The sequence below is a fragment of the Plecotus auritus genome (assembly GCF_963455305.1).
Source record: "Plecotus auritus genome assembly, chromosome: 9".
NCBI classification, from domain to species: domain Eukaryota; kingdom Metazoa; phylum Chordata; class Mammalia; order Chiroptera; family Vespertilionidae; genus Plecotus; species Plecotus auritus.
In genome coordinates, this window is record NC_137783.1 from 44298866 (window position 1) to 44318673 (window position 19808).

General features: G+C 45.8%; 1 protein-coding gene across 1 annotated transcript in view; it reads left to right on the forward strand.

Moving 5' to 3' along the window:
* MACROH2A2 (macroH2A.2 histone) overlaps positions 1-19808 on the forward strand; it is a 42696-nt gene that overhangs the window by 18113 nt on the left and 4775 nt on the right. Inside the window, exons 2-6 of the mRNA XM_080688658.1 lie at positions 6663-6882; positions 15503-15609; positions 16246-16443; positions 17462-17572; positions 19247-19346. Of these exons, the coding sequence (XP_080544784.1) occupies positions 6711-6882; positions 15503-15609; positions 16246-16443; positions 17462-17572; positions 19247-19346 (688 nt within the window). The 5' untranslated portion in view covers positions 6663-6710. The remainder of the gene's footprint in view (positions 1-6662; positions 6883-15502; positions 15610-16245; positions 16444-17461; positions 17573-19246; positions 19347-19808) is intronic.

Below are 19808 nucleotides of genomic sequence, written 5' to 3' on the forward strand. Positions count from 1 at the left end.
TTAAGTTCTCATCATTAGCATTAATAGACACTCTAAAAGTGAAACTAAATCAGGAAGAAGAGGTATAGACTTGAGAGTTTTGGAGGTAACCACCAGAACTAAAATTAAAAATTGTTACATGAAATGGCCTCTGGAAGTGAGATTGGGCTAGACAGAGTGAAATGAGAAATTGTTGCTTTTTATTTTATGCATTTCTTTTCCTTTTTTATTCACTTTGTTATGTGCAAATATTACTTAGATTTAAAGATAAAATACACTCAAAAATTTAAATAACTTCTTGTTTTCCTTGCTTCAGGGTGACCTTAAGCAAGTCGTAATTATATGTTTTAGTTTGTTGTTGGTGGACACTAATAAAGAAGTTTCCAAACTTTCTCAGCCCACAGAGGACAAAGTGTCTGAGTCATTTTTTCTGGGAGCTCCTAGGCCAAAAGAAATGCCTATTAGTTCTGTTTATTCAGTGATTAGGTCCAAACAACTTATTAAGTATACATGTCTTCACAATTTAGTAGCTGTTTAAAACAAGATTAACACATGAACTAGAAGAAAAAGAAGAATATTTTTATCCCATTCTTAAATAACCATAATGAATTACAAATAGGATGTGTGTGCCCGTTGGACACTGCAGTTTCTCAAACCTGAGGATCAGATTGGACCCCGCCACCCTCATTTTCTGTTCCATGTTGATTTTCACCTGACACTTGCTCTTAATCAGAGTGGCAGCCAAAAACTCAGCTTTACAAAGATATGGCATCATCAAAAGGAAGATAATGCAAACTGCCACAAACCACTGGTAGTTGTGGGGTTCAACAGAGGTTGAGTATCAATGTATTTTCTTTGAAAGCTTAAACACTCGCTGATGAGTCTCAGGGTGCCTTGGCACACAGTTTGGGAACTGTATCCCTCTCATCTATTTGAAATTGTGAAACTTTATTGGAAAACATTTGAGGACAAGGGCCATGTATATTCTACAATATCTAATGTAGTTTCTTGTTTAATAAGTGCTCCAGCCCTAGCCGGTTTGGCTCAGTGGATAAGAGCATGGGCCTGTGGACCCAAGAGTCCCAGGTTCAATTCTGGTCAACGGCATGTACCTCAGTTGCATGCTCCTCTCCGTCCCAGGCCCTGGTCAGGGCGCGTGCAGGAGGCAACCAATCGGTGTATTTCTCTCACATCGATATTTCTGTCTTTTCCTCTCTCTTCCACCCTAAAAAAAATCAATAGAAAAAAATCCTCAGGTAAGGATTAAATAAATAAATGTTCCATAGCCTGGCCAGTGTGGCTCAGTAGTTGAGCATAGACCTATGAACCAGGAGGTCTCGGTTCAATTCCCTGTCAGTACACATGCCCAGGTTATAGGCTCAATCTCCAGGAGGGGGCATGCAGGAGGCAATCGATCAGTGATTCCCATCATTGATGTTTCTATCTCTCTCTCTTCCTTTCTCTCTGAAATTAATAAACATATATTTTAATAATAATAAAGACTCCATAAATACTTTCATGTGAATCTATGATGTCATAGATTACACGATGCATACTGATTTCTAGAAATAGTAGAATGTTTTAAAAAAAAACATGAAACCAATAAAATACAGTAGTTATAGGCTGCTGTGAGTTTATTGTCCATGTCTAAGTCAGTGCTACAGTTTAATATTTACCCTTGTGATATCTGTAAAGACAAACGCATAGGTGTCTTTATGGGCTTAAAACCAATCATAGAAGTAACCCTAAAACAATGGAGTTTGACTATGTCTCCTTCCCCAGCACACACAAAACCAATCTTGTTCTTCCAACTGCTCTGCTCTTGGAGGTGAAAGGGAATGAGCAGTCAGCACTGCCTTTTCCCCTTCCTTCCCTGAATTTTGAGTTTTATTTTCCTGTCCCCCACTGTTAACTTGTTTCAAACTCTCCCCTTCATTTTGCACGTAATTACAAAACTTGGTATTCTTGGTCCCTCAGATATGAACGGACAGCTATATTGCAGATCTAGGTTGTATTTTTCTGATCTTATCCTCAATTTCTCCTAAGATGCCCAAAGTAGCCTGGAGGATGGAGCCACCCCACATGGCCACGTGGCCTCCAGGGGTGCCCACATAGTGCCTGCAACCACTCAAAGACCCTATTTTTCAAACATGAAAACAAACATAATGAACTAGAGTCCTTAAGCCTTGCTTAATTAGAGTAAAACTTGCTGCAGAGCAGAAGGTAAATAAATGTAAACATTGAAATATTAATGTTTGGATGGAAAGGAAAGTCGGATAGAAAGAAATTTCACACTGCAAAAGCCGAAACCGGTTTGGCTCAGTGGATAGAGCGTCAGCCTGTGGACTGAAGGGTCCCGGGTTCGATTCCGGTCAAGGGCATGTACCTTGGTTGCGGGCACATCCCCAGTGGGGAGTGTGCAGGAGGCAGCTGATCGATGTTTCTCTCTCATCGATGTTTCTAGCTCTCTATCCCTCTCTCTTCCTCTCTGTAAAATATCAATAAAATATATTTTAAAAAAAAGAAAAAGAAAAAAGAAATTTCACACTGCAATAGTTCTTTTGTCTTTAGGTGGGTGGCCCTTCAAAGATTCAAATTCACAAGAAGCAGATCAAGTTTTTGTCACATGACCTCCCAAGAAAGGATAGAGTCAGGGGAAAGAGTGACTTAGAAAAGAAGGAAGCCAGAAATTATAATTTCTTACAACTCCAGGCAGAGTCCAGCCCAGGCTGGAGGGAGGGGTGGTCTTCAGAAAGCAGGGTCTTCTCTCAAGGAGTTCTGGGAGGCGAGGAGGCAAACACTTCCTTCCATCTGTGGAATCCAGTAGGAGGGATATATCAGCTCCCTCCAGCCTCCTCCCTGCTTCCCTAGGGATTCGGTTATATGGTCCAGTTTTTACAATTATGGGGACCTCCCAGCCCTTGGGGCCTAGGAGTTAAGTGCCTGGTTGCTTTAACTCAGCACAATGTCTGAAAAGATGGGCTCCCCAGGTACAAAGAACTCTCCAGGTCTATTAAACTACATACAACAATCCTGGCTGGTGTGGCTCAGTTGGTTGAGTGTCGTCCCATGCACCAAAAGGTTGCCAGTTTGATTTCTGGTCAGAGCACATGCTCAGGTTTCAGGCTCGATCTCCAGTAGGGGGCAGCCATTCAGTGTTTCTCTCTTTTCCTCTCCTCTTCCCTCTCTAAAATCAATTTTTTTAAATGCATTAAAAGCACATGCAACAGTCAGTGTCACACTTAGACTTCAAATGGAGCTGCATCTTCAACTCAGTTTTAAGGCCCTAATATAGAGGAGAGTCTGGGAGCCAAAGAAAGAGTCTTGTTATACATGCTGTGCTTGGGGTGACCCCTACAAGTTATAAATATCCAGCTGATATGTTTGTCTATTTGATCTAACCCTGGTTTTCCTTACTTGACTGTTTTATAGTCATGAGTGTTTCTGGCATCAATCCCCTGATGTCACCTGTTCTTCTACTGCTGGTCCTAATTCCCAGTTGTTAAGGATGTGTGTGACTCCTTTTGACTGGCATTGGGAAAGCCCCTCGCCTTATCCTGCACACCGACTCATTCTCTGGCCATTTTCACTTGAGAAAAATGAAGGAGAAGGAGGGAGGTCCTGCCCTTGTGGCCTTTGTCCTCTGTGCATGGTTCTCTGTTGGTAGGAGAGATGTGACCAGCCAGCATGCCCCTATCCACAGGGCATGTCCACCCTGGGATGCACTTTTTAGGTGGTTCCTTGGCAACCAGACCTACTAATCCTTCCCCTCCCTCCACTTGCCAGTAACTAGAAAGAGCACAAAATTGGCTTAGTGGAGCCACCAGTACTAACACATTGTTATGAACATGCACAGGCTCTTTACGCTCCAGAACTCATTTCTTTTCTTTCTTTCTTGTTTTTTGGTGGCGGTGGTGTTTTTTGTTTGTGGGGTTTTTGTTGTTGTTGTTGTTGTGTGTGTTTTTAAGAGGAAGGGAGAGGGAGAGAGAGAAGCATCAATGATGAAGAGAGAATCACTGATCTGCTGCCTCCTGCATGCCCCCTACTGGGGATCGAGCCTGAAACCTGGGCAGGCGCCCAAACCAGGGATCAAACCATGATCTAGTTCATAATTCGACGCTCAACCACTAAGCCACACCAGCTGGGCTAGAACTTATTTCTTAAAGGGACTACACTTCTTTTCCAGAACCATTTGAAAGCTGAAAAAAATAGGAACATTTAAGGCCAGAAGGACCTTCAGGATCTATTAGTCACTGTCCTATTCTATAGATGAGGCCCACACCGATGACACCCAATGCTCACATAGCTAGCTATGTAGAAGTGGGACCACACCCTGGGGTTCCTATTCCCAGTCCTGGGCTCTTTCCACTGTACCGGGAGCCACCTCCAATTGGAACAGCACCACCAACTAGCAAACGTGCTGAGGAGCTCTCTCTGAGGACAAGGACCATTCCACAGTGCTTTATGTGGCCCCTGGCCCCGGGGCAGTGATGACCAACAACAGGTACGCAGAACATTCACTGATGCCTGACCTAAGTTTCCGTAACATAAATCGATGGTTAAAATCCTAATGTGCAGTTGATTGCTTCCTCCGCAAGAGGACATCTATCTGTAAGTCTACTTCTGAGAGTTAGCAGCCTTGGACAGCCGAAGCACAGAAAATGTAGCTCTGACAATGGTGATAATTATCTTATTGCTGCGTCTTACTGTGAAAGGGATAATATTCTAAGACTGTTTGCTGTCCTTAGAATGAATGCCTACATCTTTTGGTGGCAAAATGACATATATAGGGGGAGCATAGTAAATACACAGATGCATTTGAAATTAATGTATGTGAGGTATGTAATAAAATGCCTCAAACTCACATCCTTTAACTTGGGAATAGGAGGGTAGTGAGAATGGGGTTTGTTGCTAATTCCATAGTTTCATATAAAACTCCTCAGTCATAACAGAGCAATCAGATACTTTAGAAAATTGAACACTATGTTCATTCTTTCATCCGGATTAAATAAATCCCAGTTTTGTATCTTTCACACTAGCCATGCATTCATTTAGAGCTTTCTTCCATCATACTGTATTCTTAGCCACTTTCTTAGGCCTTTTTCGTTGTCATCTTGGCTGTTAGAAAGCTGACCTAACCAAAATTTGAAATGGCTGCTTCCACAGGTAGAACCACTTTCAGCTTAGTTTTGACTTTCTCATTGTCCATTCCCAAACAAGATGGCCACAGAGAATGATGTTGCCTTTGGGGGCAGAGAGCTTTGATTCATTGAAACATTTCCTACAAGTTTTCTGGCTTCTTTTCTTTGGTCCTGCTTGCTTGTCCTTTATAATTTGCTTTTATTTATTCTGAATTATATTCTACTGTTTGGTCACAGTACTCCCTGGACCAACAAGTTAAGCTCTATTACAATTCTCTGAGTTAGTGTTAGCCTTTTAGAGACTCTTACAGAAGCATAGAATTGTTTTATCTTCGCACAAAAATAGCTTCCTGAAATACACACGTCTCTGGGGGCACTGTATTGAAGTCACCTCTTCCTGCTGATTCTGAAGTTTCTCCCCCAAATTCCAAGGAGCAGAAGCTCGGGCTGCATTCTCACTTTTATTTGCGGTGTTTGGTTACTACGCATCAACATATTCAATAAAGTGGCCTCTTCCGGCATGTTTCGGTTTTTACGAATTATTGGAAATCAGCTGTGAGCTGTAGGTCAAGGCTATGAATAAAGTACTATGTATTAAAACAGGCAGAAGCAAATCAGAGAAAAGAGGAATATGTTAGTTTTGTTATTGCTGCTATAACAAATCATCCTCAAATTTAGTGGCTTAAAACAAAACAGACTGACTCACAGTCTGGAGGTCAGAAGTCCTTATACTGGGCTAAAATGGCACCGGCAGCCTCAGCCGGCTTGGCTCATTGGATACAGCATCGGCCTGTGTACTGAAGGGTCCTGGGTTCAATTCCCTTCAAGGGCACATGCCCAGGGTTGCGGGCTCCATCCCCAGTAGGGGGCGCACAGGAGGCAGCCATCAATGATTCTTTCTCATCATTGATGTTTCTATCTCTCTCTTCCTCTCCCTTCCTCTCTGAAATCAATTTTAAAAAAATTTTTAAACATTAAAATAAAATGGCATCGGCAGGTCTGGTCCTTTCTGGAGGCTCTGAGGGGAGAATTCGTTTCCTTCCTTCATATCGCTCCTCACTCTCATCTCCTGCCTCCCTCTTGGAAGGACCTTTGCAGTTACATTAGAGCTGCCCAGACAATCCAGGATAAGCTCCCCAGCTCAGGACCCTGAACTTAATCACATCTGCAGAGTCCCTTCTGCCACATAAGGCTACACATCGAAATGGTTCTGGGGGTGATGAAGTGGACATCTTTGGAAACCATTATTCGCTGACTAAAAGGCCATGGCCTCTCTCTAGTGACAGTGTCTTTGGCCTCTCGTATTGAGGTTGGGCTGGCTTGATGGGGTGGGGAGAGGTTTGTGGGTGGGCCTGCCGATGGCCTGCAAAGACCCCACGCCCCGCTTCCTGCCTGCAGCGCCCTGCGGTGACAGCCGGTCTCAGCCACCTCCCGGGACTGTCAGGCACGTCACGTAGCGCTCTAGGACCGCTCACTGTTCCCAAGATGTTCTCCAGCCGCCCTTCCTCACCCTGGTTTCTTTCCTTTTCATCATTGTGCTAGCGCCAGGAAGCCACTGTATCAGCAAGCTGAGAGGGAAACGGAGGCAAGATGTCGGGCCGGAGCGGGAAGAAGAAAATGTCCAAGCTGTCCCGTTCAGCCAGGGCCGGTGTCATCTTCCCGGTGGGGAGGCTGATGCGTTATCTGAAGAAAGGGACATTCAAGTACCGGATCAGCGTGGGTGCTCCCGTGTACATGGCGGCAGTCATCGAGTACCTGGCAGGTAATGTGACCTCGAGGGGCAGGTAACCCGCCCCCAGATTGCACCGTCCACTGGGCCCCTCTCACACAGGGTGGCAGGGGTGCTGTCTCAAGGCTACTGTGGGTGGCAGCTGGGTGGCAGCTTGCCTGCTTGCTAATCAGTTTCTGCAGACTGTAGGGGAGAGAAAAGGGCATAAGATGGACAGGTGAGCAGCACGGGAGGAAGAGAACACACAGGAAAGTGGCTTTTCCAGACCAGCCCTGAAAAAGGTGTGTCTTGCGTAGGCAAATGCAATGTGTGAGAATCTAGGTTCCCAAAGAAGAGAAGCTACGGGAGGATGGGGGTTGCTATTCGTTTTGTAAAAGGGGGTCTTCACTTTACATAAAGTCCCCATTACACATCGGTTCTCCGGGGTATGAGACTAGGACTCAGTGTCCATACATAACGTTGACCAGAGCATCAGAGGCATCTTCAGTGCGTTCCACAAAGCCAACGTCCTAATTCTGCCACTTTACAGAGATGGCTCTCTGTCTACAGTGGGTCCGTAGGAAATCGTTTCCCATATTGGTTGTTAAAATTACTTTTTTTACTAAGAGATGAGAGTTTTGCTGTATGGGTTCTTTATATATTTGGGAACTTTTTACTTCATTTTTGTTCTTGTACTCTTATGTCGTAAACAGAAGATATACTTCACAATTTCAAGGATGCTTTAAAATATATATATAGTCAGGCCAGTGTTGCTCAGTGGGTTGAACCAGGAGGTCACAGTTCAATTCCTGTCAGGGCACATGCCCGGGTTGCAGACTTGATCCCCAGTAGAGGACGTGCAGGAGGCAACTGATCAATGATTCTCTCTCGTCATTGATGTTTCTATCTCCCTCTTCTTTTCCCTCTCTGAGATCAATTTTTTTTTAAATTTTTAAGATATATAAAAATACAAATCTATATAAATAAGTGTGGTTAGTTCATTGAAGGGGTCCTCGTAGCCATTGGCAATCATGTCTTGGACTCTGCCCATGGGGATTCCCTAGACACCAAATCCTTGGAAAGTCCACCAGGGAGAAAAGCAAACTTCCCCAAACCATCTCCCTGGAAGCTGAGCCCCTTGCAGCCACAGCATGAAAACCCCCGGCGGGCAGGGTTGGACCCAGTTTCTCTCCCAGGTCCCTCTTCCCCTCCTACTTCTCCCTCAAGCGCAATCTCTTCCTCCTTAAATGTACAGTCCTGTTCTGACCTCCTGGTCCCCGTCGCTCACAGAGCACCGTTACCAATGAAAGGTTTGCCTTGATCCATTCGTGGGAACTTCTCCCCTTGGACCTTCTGTCAGGCACACAGACCTCGGCACCATGAGCCTGTCCCTTATTGTGAAATGAAAGCCCTCCTGGGCGAAAAGTTTTTCAGGGGGATCCTTTAGGACAGCGGTCGGCAAACTGCGGCTCTGTTGACTAATGAGTTTGCCGACCACTGGGATGGGGGCTTAATCACAAGGAACAACAACAGCCTGTAATTATTGGAATCAAGAGTCTAGGTCAGCCAAAACCGGTTTGGCTCAGTGGATAGAGCGTCGGCCTGCGGACTGAGGGGTCCCGGGTTCGATTCTGGTCAAGGGCACGTAACTTGGTTGCGGGCACATCCCCAGTGGGAGGTGTGCAGGAGGCAGCTGATCGATGTTTCTCTCTCATCGATGTTTCTAACTCTCTATCCCTCTCCCTTCCTCTCTGTAAAAAATCAATAAAATATATTTTAAAAAAAAAAGAGTCTAGGTCAGTGGTTGGCAAACTCATTAGTCAACAGAGCGGCAAACCGCGGCTCACGAGCCGCATGTGGCTCGCAAGCCGCTGTTTGCCGACCACTGCTTTAGTAGGTTGGAGAGAGGCTGGAGGACTCTGAAAGTCGATTGAGTCCAGTGAGATAGAGCAGTGCTTTTCAAGGTGGGATCACCTGGGGATCTTGTTGACAAGGGCCGGGTGGCACCTGAGACTCGCCTTCCTAACGAGCTCCCGGGTGATGCCCATGCTGCTGGTTCCAGGACCGCTCGGAGGAGCAAAGTGGTAGCCGGTCTCTCAGCAGCAGGCCTACAGGCTTGGGGGATGCTTGTTCAAAATGCACGTTCCTGGCTGCACCCCTTCCGGTGGCCTGATTTCCTGGGTCTGGGGTAGAACCCAGGAACCTGATGGGAAAACCTTCTGGCTCTGGGATGCTGGCTTCGAGAAAGATGAATGAAACTTTAAAACAACCTGTTAAACTCGTGTCACCCACTGAGACTGGAAACCACTTGGGTGACCCAGAGATCCCACAGCCTCCCAGCAGGAGCTGGGCTTCCCTGAGACCTTCCGATCCCAAGCTGTGCACTTTCTGCTACACCACCCTGGCCCATTATAATGTGTGTATAATCAAAGTAATTAAATACCTTCTGTGTCTCCGCTTGGCAAAAGTCACACTTCGTGCATAATAAAACAAAATTTGGCCTTTTGAATCACGGGCATCTCTGTTCATCTTTGGTTCAGATAAAAGCTTACATTTTCCCATTTATTTATTCGACAAATATCTGTTAAGCATCTGCATGTCAGTATACACACTAAGTCCTCAGGCTGTTCTCTGGTCATAGAATTGGACCGTTGCTAGGATTTTTCATGTGTCTTGGATTAGAGCCCCCAGCCTCCACAGCAATCACACTGTGACTTTGAGCCAGCAGGTCTTTCAGGACTTACAGTGGCTCCCAGAGTAGAGTGTCTTTATGTTTCTCAGTGGCGTTCTCAGAATCAACAGTTATTGAACACCTACTGTGGGCCAGGTATTATAGACGCTGAGGACAGAGCCTAGACCAGGACAGACAGGAATCCCTGCCTCCAGCAGAATGCATTCCTGAGGGAGAAGCAAGCAAACAAGTGGAGGGTGTGCTGCATCAGGCGTGCTAAGTGCTGGGGGACAAATAAAGTGGATTCTACTGATAGGGTGTTCCAGGAAAGGGAGGAGGAGGGGAGTTGTAAAATAGAGCCACCCAGCAAGGCCCATCTGAAGGAAACCAGGGAGTGGGCCTGCAGATGTCTGGGGATGGGTACCCGTAGCCTGAGGGAAGGCAGGTGCTGGGAGTGTTGGGGGAACAGCAGTGGGGCCAGAGGGCTACAGCTGGGGGAGGGGGCTTGGACTGTAAATGAGGCCCAAGGGAGAAGGGGCTGGGATTGGAGTGGGGGTGGGGATAAGAGCTAGCAATAGCAGCTCTGCAGGGTTTGGAACAGAGGCAGAAGTGATCTGATGGGGTGGGGGGGCGGTACAGGGTGGAAGCAGGAGAAGCAGCTGGAAGGCTACATCAGAGATCCAGTGAGTGGGCAGTGAAGCACCGAGGAAGAGAAGAGTACTGATATATTTTGAAGGCAAAGCCAACAGGATTTGCTCATCAGTTGCACATGAAATAGAAGAGAGGATGAGCACCTAGATTCTAGGTGGTTCTAGATTCAGTGGTTCTAGATTCTAGATTCAGTGGTTCTCAACCTTCCTAATGCCGCAACCCTTTAAGTTCCTCATGTTGTGGTGACCCCCAACCATAAAATTATTTTCGTTGCTACTTCATAACTGTAATTTTGCTACTGTTATGAATCGTAATGTAAATATCTGATATGCAGGATGTCTTAAGCGACCCCTGTGAAAGGGTTGTTCGACCCCAAAGGGGTCGCGACGCATAGGTTGAGAACCGCTGACCTAGAAGGATGGCATCGCCATTAATATCCGGCCCCCTCTCTCCAGCCAGTCCCAGCATCCAGCATCTTCCTCAGTCAAATGGAGAAGGTGAGTCTGGCTGGTGGTTCTCAGTGGTTGAGCGTAGAACTGTGAACCAGGAGGTCAGGGTTCGATTCCTGGTCAGGGCACATGCCCGGGTTGCGGGCTCAATCCCCAGTGGAGCACGTGCAGGAGGCAGCCAATCAATGATGTTTCCTCTTTCATCAATGTTTCTATCTCTCTATCCCTCTCCTTTCCTGATGCCTGGGTCTCACCCCCAGAAATTTTGGGGTATATTCTGGGCATCGGGGTTTTTCAGAACTCCCCCAAATTATTCTGATGGGCAAAAGGGTTGGGAATTGGTAGGAATTACCATATTCAGATGGGAGGGGTTGAGCTGGAGGAGACTGTCAGGTTGGGGAGGAACAAGGATGAAGTTTAGAGGAAGTAGGTAGCACTTCCAGAAACTAGAGAGAGTTCTGTGTACCAGGAACAAACTGGGAAATGGCAGGGCTGGCAGTTGGGGATGGGAATGAGATGAGGTGGGGGTCAGGCCATGGAGGACCACAATGAGCTATTGAGAATGAATAATTTACCTTTTAATGTTGGGGAAATGTTTTATAATATATTTTTAATTGAGAGGACAAATAAGTCTTAAAGCAGGGTTGAATTTCAGGGCACCTCATGAAATCATTGTGTAACATAGGAACTCATCATTTACACATCACTTCCAGACAATTGGGTCTATCCATTTAACACCAAGCATTTTTATCTAATGATTTTTACTTATTACATTTGTGTTTTAAAGAGCTCACTTTGGCAGCCAGAGCCACATGCGTGATTATGCAGATTGTACACTGCACAAGGACACACATTTAAGGGAGTGTCATTCACATCATGGACCTCAAATAACTATATTTATTATGAGCATTTCCAGCAGATGGCAGTAAAGGGTCTTGTTCAAAGGAAATCAGGGCTGTACAGTGTCTTGAGGAAGAGGCATCTTTTTCTAATTTGTACAAAGGCACCTTTGGCCTAGCGGTGGCCTTGTTGGCATGGATCTGGAGGAGGACAAAACAGGGACAGGGAAACCATTTCGACAGTCACTACTGTTTTCTGGGCCGGAAGAGAAGAGAGCCTTAACTCGGATAATGGCAACAAGCATGGAGAAGAGGGGCAAAGGCATGTGAGCTTGTTGAGGCCCGGTGGGGGGGGAGGGAGTGGGGGCGGGGAGGAGGGCGAGGAGGAGAGAATGACTCTAAGGTCTGTGTGTGGATGGAGCTGCCAGTCCCAAGGGCGATGGGAGGAGCAGGTTTGGGAAGGAGGTGATATGGATGGGGGACTTTGATTTACCTGTGGAACACCCAGGTGAGGAGGCCCAGGTGACATCTCAGCAGAGCTGGAGGTGCAGATCTGACCACATGGGAAGGTAGGTGGGAGCTGGAGCCACGAGGGGATGGGGTTCCCCCAAAAGACTCTTGGCCTGAGCAGAGCAAAGGGCCCAGACAGAGCCCAGAGGCCCCATCATCTAGCAGGCAGGTGTACAAGCAAAATGGGGCTGGAAAAGGAGATGGTCTTGAAGGAGTGGCCACTCCGTGCCCTCTGTTCCAACCCTCCATTTAATGTGCTATTTCCCATCTGCTGGGGGCCGGGATATCCGGTGTTGATTCAGTTCGTGTACAAAATGAGAGGACACAAGCTCTCCCAAAATAATGTGCAACATCCTTTTGGATACAGAAATCTTTTTTTTTTTTTTACTACCAGATACTCAGGTGCATTCCAGATGGTTACTATTGCGGGAAATCAGACTTCCAAGAAGTTAGAGGTTTGCTATGAAGTCTATAAACTTCCAGGGAAGTCTCCACCACTTAACAGAATAGTGATCTCCCCACAGAATTTCCAGTGAAACAAATGTGTGCCATATAAATCCAGTTTTCCTACTGATTGCCAAGAGAAGGAGACTTGTGTTCCCAAGATCAATAAAGTCACTCAACAATGTAGCAACTATAACGTGGAAACGATGTGAGAATGAATTTGCAGTGATGTAGCACTTTTCATTATGGAAATGCCCTATAAATATTTAATGTTAATGCTTATTTTATAATCCACATGAATGCATCTGTCAGAATGGCATTTGAAAATATTAATAATGATTAATGTTATTTCACACATTTAAACAGTGGCATCTCTGTCGCAAGGAATGTTCAGATGAAACATTCAACAGAGAAAAGAACTCCTTGGTCTCTATTTTCTGGTGTGTATCATTAAGTTTTCCTCTTTAAAGAAAAAAAAAAAAGCTCTAGCTTTGCTTTTTCACTAGAGCACATGATCAAGGTTTTCTTTCTAGAACGGATTTTGGAAGGGCTAGTCCGGGAGCTGAGTCGCACGCGCGCCTCGCCTTGTGCCCTGCTTCCCTGCCGCCTGCTGAATCACTGCAGTTACTCTCTCCTGTGCTGCATTTAATTCTGGCAGATTCCCATCTGTGAATCTCATGTCTGTGCATCTGTCTGTCAAGCTGAAAATTACCTGACCTTCAGGGGCTTCTTGCAGGCTCCAAGCATGGAGGGTTTCCCATTGGCCCTGCTTCTCATGCCGAGGACTGAGTTAACGAACTTGGGAGGATGCTTACCTTCTTCCTCTAAATGCAGGTGACAGAGGCAGGAGAGTGATGGGCCACGATGCTAAATTAAAGTTGATTTCTCAGAAGCTTAAAATTGGGAGGCTCCTTGGCCCCTACACCCATCTAGAAAAAAGGGTGAGTGGAGTGCACCTTCTTCCTCGGCATGGGGCCCCCGAGATGAGCAGGTGCAGGAAACTCCGTTTTATTGCGCACAGTGGGAAGCTGCACATTTTAACCTAGAGTCATACTGCAGGTCTATTTTTTAAAAATATGTTTTTACTGATTTCAGAGAGAGGAAGGGAAAGGGAGAGAGAGAGAGAAAGAGAGAGAGAGAGAGAGACATCAATGATGAGAATCACTGATTGGATGCCTTCTGCACGCACCCTTCTGGAGATCAAGCCCACAATCTGGACGTGTGCCCTGATGGGGAATCAAACCATCTGGGCCAGCAAGCCTATTAGTGAAAGCTTTATGACTGCATTTCTTTTTGATGGGTACACTTTTTTAAATAAAGAAAGGGTTGGGCAGCAGTCTGAATGCAGCAAATCAGATTATCCAATATGGCATTAATGTCAAATACTCTATCCCATTTCTCAACAAATATGCTTATACTTCTCAAACTACAGTTCTCCCTCAATCTTTGATTCAGGAAACATGACCACTGTATAAATGAATTGTTGGTAAACACAATATTCATTGATTAATAACCTGGAAGGGATGCTATGAGATGAATTTGCAGTGATTTAGCACTTTTCATTATGGAAATGCCATATAAATATTTAACTCTAATGATTATTTTATTCTAATGTTTGTTAATTACATTTGCTTAATTAATATGGCATACTTATGCCAAGTTTTTATTTTATTGCCATATATTTTATAAATGATGGCAATTTCATATGCTATTTTATTTGAAATTAGGTTGATTGTAAAGACATACAGAATCCCCTGTTAATTTTAGGATTTAATATTTATGCCACTATATCAGAAAATCCCCAATACACACACACACACACACACACACATACACACACACACACACACACACACGCCTGTGCAAACACCTCACAACAAATTTATGCACACATGCACATTAAATTGTATTAGTGAAACAATTTAATGGCACATTGTTGTTAGCTTTCTAAGGGAAGGAATATTTCTTTATAGGCTCATTCATACTTTTAAAAGCAGACAAGTTTGATTTAGCAGAACATCCTAACATTGAGGAAGAAGGAGAAATAACAAAATAAGGGAGAAAGGATAAAGCATACAGATGGTATTAAAAAAATTCTATAGATTTTTTTTTTAAACTTGACTCAAAAATTTGGAAGCAGCTGAAGTAGTATTAGGAAAATTCCTTTCTGTCAGTTCTTTCCCATTTACCACATAACATGTTTGTTAAACTCAGAGCCATGCTTGGGCTCTGAGAGGTTTGAGGAAACCCCTGGGCCCCAACATCCCTTCCTTGGCAGATCTCATAGGTCTCCCCATAGGAATTCACCTCTCGGGTTGAGCATTTCCTCATCCCTTAGTGTAAGTGAGTTCTTCCCGTCCACTTTCCTTTAGGACAAGAGGGACCTGGGGCATCAAGTGAAGCGGAAAAGGGGATCCTGAAAGGGGTCCCACTGGGTACCAAAGACAGACTTCACCTACATCACTATTCTCTTCAGAGATGCCCTGCTGTCAGCAGGCTGAAAGAAGCTCAGGTCCCATGCGAAGGTTTAAACAAGAGTTTATTTCTCTCTCATACAAAAGAAGTCTATAGAACATAGCCCAGGTTGGTAAGGAAGCTCCACAGCCATAAGATACCTCAGTTCCTTCTACCTTGTTACTCCATCATCCACAGCTTCTTCATGGTCAAATCCCAGCCATCACATCCTCAGTCCAGCAGTAGAAAAGGAAAGGGTACCATACAACACGACTGCTTGCCTTTCGCTGGCCAGAACTTAGTCAGATGACCACACTTATCAACAAGGGAGGCTGGGAAAAACTGTCTTCATTCCTTCCCATGGATATGGGCTCAGCAAAAAAATCAGATCCATATGCCAAGGAAGATGGGGAGGAATTAATGTCAAGGGACAACTAGAAGACTTCGTTACAGGATCATATGTCAGGTCTTGCTAAAATATCTTACTTGTCTAGGACCTGAATTCTTTTCAGCTTTCTGGATTTCTTTCCAGGCCCAGACTTAAAAACCACAAGTGAATCAGTGTGGTCAAACTCAAAGACCATTCCCAAGGGAAAGCTTCTGGAAGCTCAGGCCCCACTCTGTGATTGCCTATTAACTCCCCCTTGTAATTTCAGCGGAGATTCTAGAATTGGCTGGCAATGCTGCGAGGGACAACAAGAAGGCCCGGATAGCCCCAAGACACATCCTGCTGGCAGTTGCCAATGACGAGGAGCTCAATCAGGTACCTCTGCCCCACGGACACATGCCCCCAATTGGGTTTGTCGAACACATGACTGCATGTGGACACAGCTGGCTGCAATCATTCCTGCTGTAGTTCCCAGTCACATTTACACCAAAAGAGATCTTTTAGATCATAAAAGAGAAGAATCAAGTCTGCTAGCATATCATTCAGCTTCAAAATAAAATTGCCTCTGGAGTAGATCCCGTTATATATTCTGGGTCTGGCCAGACCAGACCTTCTTTTCCTCAAAGGAGTGCGGACACCACTGGTCTGCTGGGCCTAGCCCCCGCTTTGACCTTTGAACTTCATTTTGTCAAGCTGCGCTCCCCCTGTGTGAGGCTCTTTAACCTCTGTTATGTCTGGAATTCCAGAGCCCTCGGCAACATTGCTGGTTTCAACCTCTGTACCCTTTCATTTTGCTTTGCTTGTTGTGTTTTCTGCACAAGATCACAGGGGGCCTTGATACCTACAGAGATACTCTCTGCGAGAGAAACAGGAAAAGCCGATTAGACTGTATTATGCAACTTAGGGGAAACAAAGGCCAGATCTAACCTTGTTTTGCCAACAGTTGGAACTGTATTCAATCCAGAGTCAGCAAGCTCTTAGTCGTCTGAACTGATGCGTTTCTCTCTTCAGCTGCTAAAAGGAGTGACCATTGCCAGCGGAGGGGTCCTGCCCAGAATCCATCCCGAACTGCTGGCCAAAAAGCGAGGGACCAAAGGCAAGTCGGAAACTATCCTCTCCCCTCCCCCCGAGAAAAGAGGAAGGAAGGCCACGTCAGGCAAGAAGGGGGGCAAGAAATCCAAGGCTGCCAAACCACGGACGTCCAAAAAGGTGAGCCAGGCTGCGTCTGTAAGCCAGGGACTCTCAGAACAGGAGGAAAGTTGAACCATCAAAGATGGAGGTGTAGCCACATCTCCAAAAAACGGGGGACTCCACAGCGTGGTGCTAGGAGGAAATGCCAAGCATGAGCTCCAGTAATCAGACAGGGCCTACCAGAGGTTTCCAAAGCGTGGGTGGTTCTCATGTTTCCAGCTCCCTGCCATTGCCCCCTTAACACCTTCCGGGAGAGCCGACAGCCTGGCAGGCTGCCCTTCACTTCTCCAGCGCTCCATGTTGCCACTGAAATATCTCTAGTCTCCCCTAGAGCGGCCCCTAGGGCCAGCCGATGGGATGTCAGGCGTGGCGGATAACCTGACACACTGAGCAGCTACAGCCAGACATGCCGTTTGCAGAGTAATACTTTCAGGTGCTGCTCAGCACAGAAACTGCTCTCCATGTGCGGTTCTTTCTGTTTGAATTTAACTTAATTAAATCAGATTTAAAAGTATTTTCTCGGTTGCACGAGCTGAGTGCTCCGTTGCCCTGAGCAGCACAGACGCAGGACGTTTCCACAATCACGGGCAGTTCTGTTGGACAGCGCAGCATCAGAGGCTGTCAGTTTCCCTCCACAGACCTTCATGGCAGCACAGAGGTCATGTAAGAGCTCCCTGCGCTGCCTCGGTGCCCCAGGGGAACCCGGGACAAGGGGGTTGAGCAATGTGCTAGAATGACCCTCCTGGGTTCTGATGCTTGTCATCATGAGAACAGCAAGAATCACATAACTGTGTACAGGCTTGAGTGAGAACTACAGGTGCACGTGAAGCCTTGAACACATCGTATTTTTGGCAGCACCCTTTTCTTTTCCTGATATTGCTACCCTTTGCTTCCCTCCATCAAGAGCAGTAGAACATAACGCTAACCACTGCCTTTCATGCCCACAGTGGTGGTGGCCATGGGAAGAGCTTTATCGAGCCACTTTGGGCTTTTTCTCGAATGACTTCCCATCTGTTCCTCTGATTTCTGCCCACAGTCCAAACCAAAGGACAGCGATAAAGAAGGAACTTCAAATTCCACCTCTGAAGACGGGCCAGGAGATGGGTTCACCATCTTGTCTTCTAAGAGCCTCGTTCTAGGGCAGAAGGTACTGAAGAGAATTGTGCTGTGCTGTAGTAAATCATGATTGCATTTTTAAATCCTCACCTGAGGATATGGTTATTGATTTTTAGAGAGAGGAGGGGAAAGAGAAAGAGAGAAACATCCACCGGTTGCCTCCCATACTCGCTCTGACTGGGGATGGAATCCACAACCTAGGTTTGTGTCCTGACCAGGGATCGAACCCGCAACCTTTTGGTGCATGAGATGACTCCACAACTAACTGAGCCTCCCTCAGGGCCATGGTTGCATTTTTATAACCAACTGTTTACAAACAGTGATGCCTCCTTCATCCCCGTTCCCCTAAAACGACTTTCACTCTGGCCTTGAATGATTCATTTTTGAACTAAAGAGTAAACAAGTTCTTTCATGCTGAGAATTGTTCATGCTGATGTTGGTCGGCCAAAGGTAAGCTTAGATAGTAGATAGTTGGTCAGTAGAGAGGATGGCATTTCTGGTTTTGCTGGAAATGGGCCAAGCCCCAGTTATTTCTGTGCTCACCAAAATACTCACAGCTAACATTCTCAAGCAGGCTTTGGGAGGTCCACGTTACATGGCTCACTGTAATTCATCAAAGAAAGAAAATAGAAATATGTTTCCTGGAAACCCCTGGTGTTAGAAATGAATTACTTGCCAATAATTTCGTCGGCCTGCCTTTCTCGACTGCAGGAAGAAACAAACAGGCCAGACACGTGAACAGTCTCCAGCAGCACAGCAGTGGCCCAGCCAGACATGCAAATAATTCATTCCCCCAGCATAAAAGTTTACCAAACAGACGATTATCTATCAGATCAACTGGGGCTGAAATAAGATCCACAAAGAACAGTTGATCGTATCTCTGGTAGCGCAATGTTTGCAGCCTGACAACAGTACAGTGTGAATCTCGATTGAGGCGTTTGGGACGAGCATGTGTTGGAAGAGTGTAAATGTGGCAGGTTCCAAGGCATCACTGATGGAAGCCCAGAGCAAAAAGGTGGAATTCATGTTCCCTCTAGGGGCCGTCCACCGTCACAAGGCGATTAGCTTTCTCTCACTCCTTGAGGGGATCATGAAGTTCTTGCTCACATTTGGAGGCAATGGATAATGCCTCCATTCTACTAAGCCCTGTGCACGTTATGGCAGCATTTCACAAGTGTAGCCCCAAGAATGTGGTCCACTACAGGCGAGGTGGCCAGACATAGGCAGGTCAGGGTCCTGGAGCCCATCGCGTCTGTCAACAAGGTCAGCAGCTTTGCGACCCTGCCCCAAAGGTCTGCGTTGCTCTGGGAAGAATGTAGGAAATGGAAGGCAGAGTAGAGAGCAAGCCCCCGGATTCCCTTGCAGAAGCTACTCAGAGACTATGTCACCGACCAGCAAGACTGCCAGGATTGGGAAAAGCAGGCATAGGCTGTAAGGAAAGGAGAAGAGGGGAGGTCCCGTTACTGCTCCTGGAAGGGGAGATGTGTGCAAGCTGCTAACCTCAAAGAGAAAATCAAATCCACTGAGCTCAAAGAGCCTGTTGAAAACCAAACACCTGGGAAACTTGAGACATTGCTCCATGGATAGCCCTTTGTGTTGACATTCGGTATTAGTAACTAAGAGAATTAATAGGTATGATGTTAAATATGAAGCTGTTTAACAGGATCTAATCTTTCCCACACTCCATCCTTTCTTCCCAATGCAGCTGTCCCTGACCCAGAGTGACATCAGCCATATTGGCTCCATGAGAGTGGAGGGCATTGTCCACCCAACCACAGCCGAAATTGACCTCAAAGAAGACATAGGTAAGGTCCCCCGACTTTAGTAGAGGTGCCACAGGATAGCCCGCTGTTCAGGCAAGCTCTTGTGAAGTTGGTCCTTGTTAGCTGGCTGTCTCCTGCTTGGGGTACCTAGCTTTGTATGTAGCTGAACAGCATTACTAGAGAGTAACTAATTTTGTTTTAAATCTGCATATATTTTTGAAATTTTCATTGAAATGTTATATAAAAACAGATCGTTAGTGCACAGCTTGGTGAATTTTTCTTAAAGTGACTATATCTTTGCAACCAGCACCTTGATCATGAAGCAGAACCTTACCAGCACCTCAGAAGTCCCCTTCTCCCCACTCCCAGTCACCATTCCCTCCAAGTATGACCACTATCTTGTCTTCTGACAGCACAGATGGCGTCGTCTGCTTTGGAGTCTTTATAAATGAAACCATGCAATATGTCTTTTTTTGTGTCTGCCTCCTTTTGCTCAACTTTGTA